Source organism: Cebus imitator, unplaced genomic scaffold, assembly GCF_001604975.1.
Source record: "Cebus imitator isolate Cc_AM_T3 unplaced genomic scaffold, Cebus_imitator-1.0 Scaffold0, whole genome shotgun sequence".
Classification (NCBI taxonomy): Eukaryota; Metazoa; Chordata; class Mammalia; order Primates; family Cebidae; genus Cebus; species Cebus imitator.
The window spans coordinates 18,619,999-18,622,381 of NW_016107315.1; the positions used below are offsets into that span (position 1 = coordinate 18,619,999).

The 2,383-nt window shown below is 47.2% G+C and overlaps 1 protein-coding gene across 1 annotated transcript in view; it reads right to left on the reverse strand.

Annotated features, from left to right (window-relative positions):
- Positions 1-2,383, reverse strand: part of DCPS (decapping enzyme, scavenger) — a 49,511-nt gene that overhangs the window by 43,217 nt on the left and 3,911 nt on the right. The window contains exon 2 of the mRNA XM_017526354.2: positions 2,025-2,199. Within this exon, the coding sequence (XP_017381843.1) occupies positions 2,025-2,199 (175 nt within the window). The remainder of the gene's footprint in view (positions 1-2,024; positions 2,200-2,383) is intronic.

Below are 2,383 nucleotides of genomic sequence, written 5' to 3' on the forward strand. Positions count from 1 at the left end.
GTTGCAGTGAGCCGAGAACATGCCATTGCACTTCAGCCTAGGCAACAAGAGTGAAACTCTGTCTCAATAAAAAGAATAAGTCAGGAAAAGATGAACATCTGAAGCTTCCAGGTGGGTGGGGGTGGCCCTGGGGAAAGGGTTGTGGAAACACCTGGGGTTCGAAGTGGGAACAAGGACTTGTGGTGAGCCAATAACCCCCACTGCCTCTTTCAGAGCTTATCTTGGAACAAAACAATAGAAATAGAAAGAGTGGGCAGGGACCACCTCCACTTGCGTGCAGTGCCACAGAAGTACTGGGAAAATAAAAAAGAGAGCCTGTGAATTCCACAGGGTTGATCTGCGGGCAGTACCTTCTGAATTTTGGCCAAGAGTTGGGAGGGTGGGTAGAGGGATTTCGGAAGGACAGGGAAAGGATGTGGCAATAAAGCAATAGCCCCAGAGCCTGTAATGCGGGGGCCAAGTTGTGTTTGGCCACAGTGCCTTCTGTCATGCTTCTGCCACCCTGTGCTGAGGAATACATTTGCTTAAATGTCAATGCCTGAGAAAGTAAATACAGCTGTCCATTTCCATCAACTTGCAGCAATTAATCTGGCTTTCACTCAGTGGAAGACAAGGCTGTTTTGCATTAAGTCATGAAAGGTTTGCTTGTCTCACCATCAAGTGTTCACGTATATTTCCAAAGGACAACAATAGCACCCTTTCATGGAGGGCAGAAAAGAATATCTATCAAAAGACTGTGGGCCAGGATATCTGCAAAGCCAAACTGCTCTTAAACGCTGGAGGGCAAACAAGAAGACAGAAGGATGTGACAAAGTCACCATGTGCTATAAAACAGATTCCAGAATTTGCTGGTTGGAAGGAATCTTTAAGGTCAACCAGTCTCCTTCATGCTTCTAGCAAAGCTGCCTACAAAATCTAACCATCTTGAGAAAAAACGCACATGTCATGCCTGGCTTTTGGCATCAAATATTCTTTTTAATAAATTAAGAAATGCTGGCAATGAAAAACAACTCTCTGCCTTCTAACCCACGAGTTCCTGCCCTTCTCTCCCAACCCCCTTGATCACACTAGTTGTCTCTCCCCCCTCAAAGTAGGTTCCTTTAGGAAGTGACTGATTTTTTGCAGCACCCAACATGCTGGCCGGCCCACAGAACGAGTATTGTGAATGAGACCCCAGTCTATTGAAAAACCGTAGCTTTCCTGCCACCTACTGGCTTCGTGATTTGGGACAAGTTACTTAGCCTTTCAAAGCCAGTTTCCTCACCCATAAAGCCCTCTCACTAGAGGGCTGTTTGAGGATTAACCATGTTAATATATGTAGATTACTTGGAAGGCTGACTAGCACAATAGTAAGGATTTCCTAAGTGCTGACAATTTTTATCATTCAAGTAGTAAATTAATCTATTATTCCATCCCATGAATCACACTGTCCCCGAAACATACTACATTAGAACAACGTTTCTCTTTTTTTGTTGTTTTTTTTGAGACAGGGTTTCACTCTTGTCACCCAGGCTGGAGTGCAGTGGCACAATCTCGGCTCACTGCAACCTCTACCTCCTGGGTCCAAGCGATTCCCCTGCCTCAGCCTCCCAAGTAGTTAGGATTATGGGTGCATGCCACCGTGCCTGGCTAATTTTTGTATTTTTAGTAGAGATGAGGTTTCACCATGTTTGCCAAGAGGCTGGTCTCAAACTCCCGACTTGAGGTGATCTGCTCGCCTTGGCCTCCCAAAGTGCTGGCCAGGTTTCTCAATTTCAGCACTACTGACATTACTTTGCTGTGGGAGCCTGTCCTGTGCATGGGAAGGTGTTTAGCAGCATTCTTGGTCTCTACCCACTAGGTGCCAGAAGCAACACCCCACCACCATCCCACATTCTGACAACGAAAAATGTCCCCTAGCGAGGAAATCTCCCTATTGTACTAGAACATGCAAATCGGGGATGGAGAGTCTGGTCACCATACCACGTAATTTCCCGCCATCCCATTCTCCCTCCATACAGACACCTTGGCCACCTCTTGCTCACCACTCAGTTGTCTTGGAGGGAATAAGTGATAGGTGCTGTAGATATCGTTGGAGAACTGCAGCTGGAGCTCAGGGCTGCCTGTCAGGAGCTGAGCCACCTGTTCCACCTGAAATGGCGTCTTCTCCAGGATCACAACGGCATCCTCTCCAGCCCCATCCCCAGAGGCTTCATTCACCTGTGGGCAAGGGCATCATCAGTGGGCTCAAGGGCAGAGCCACGATGAGACTCTGGAGAGCAGAGACAGAAGCTCCCAGGGCCTTTGAAATCCTAGAACTTGGGATTTCCTTCTCTGAAGTCTTCCCTCTGGGAAAGTCTAGCCAATGGCATTCACATTTCTTTTTTCATAGAAGTCATCTCTC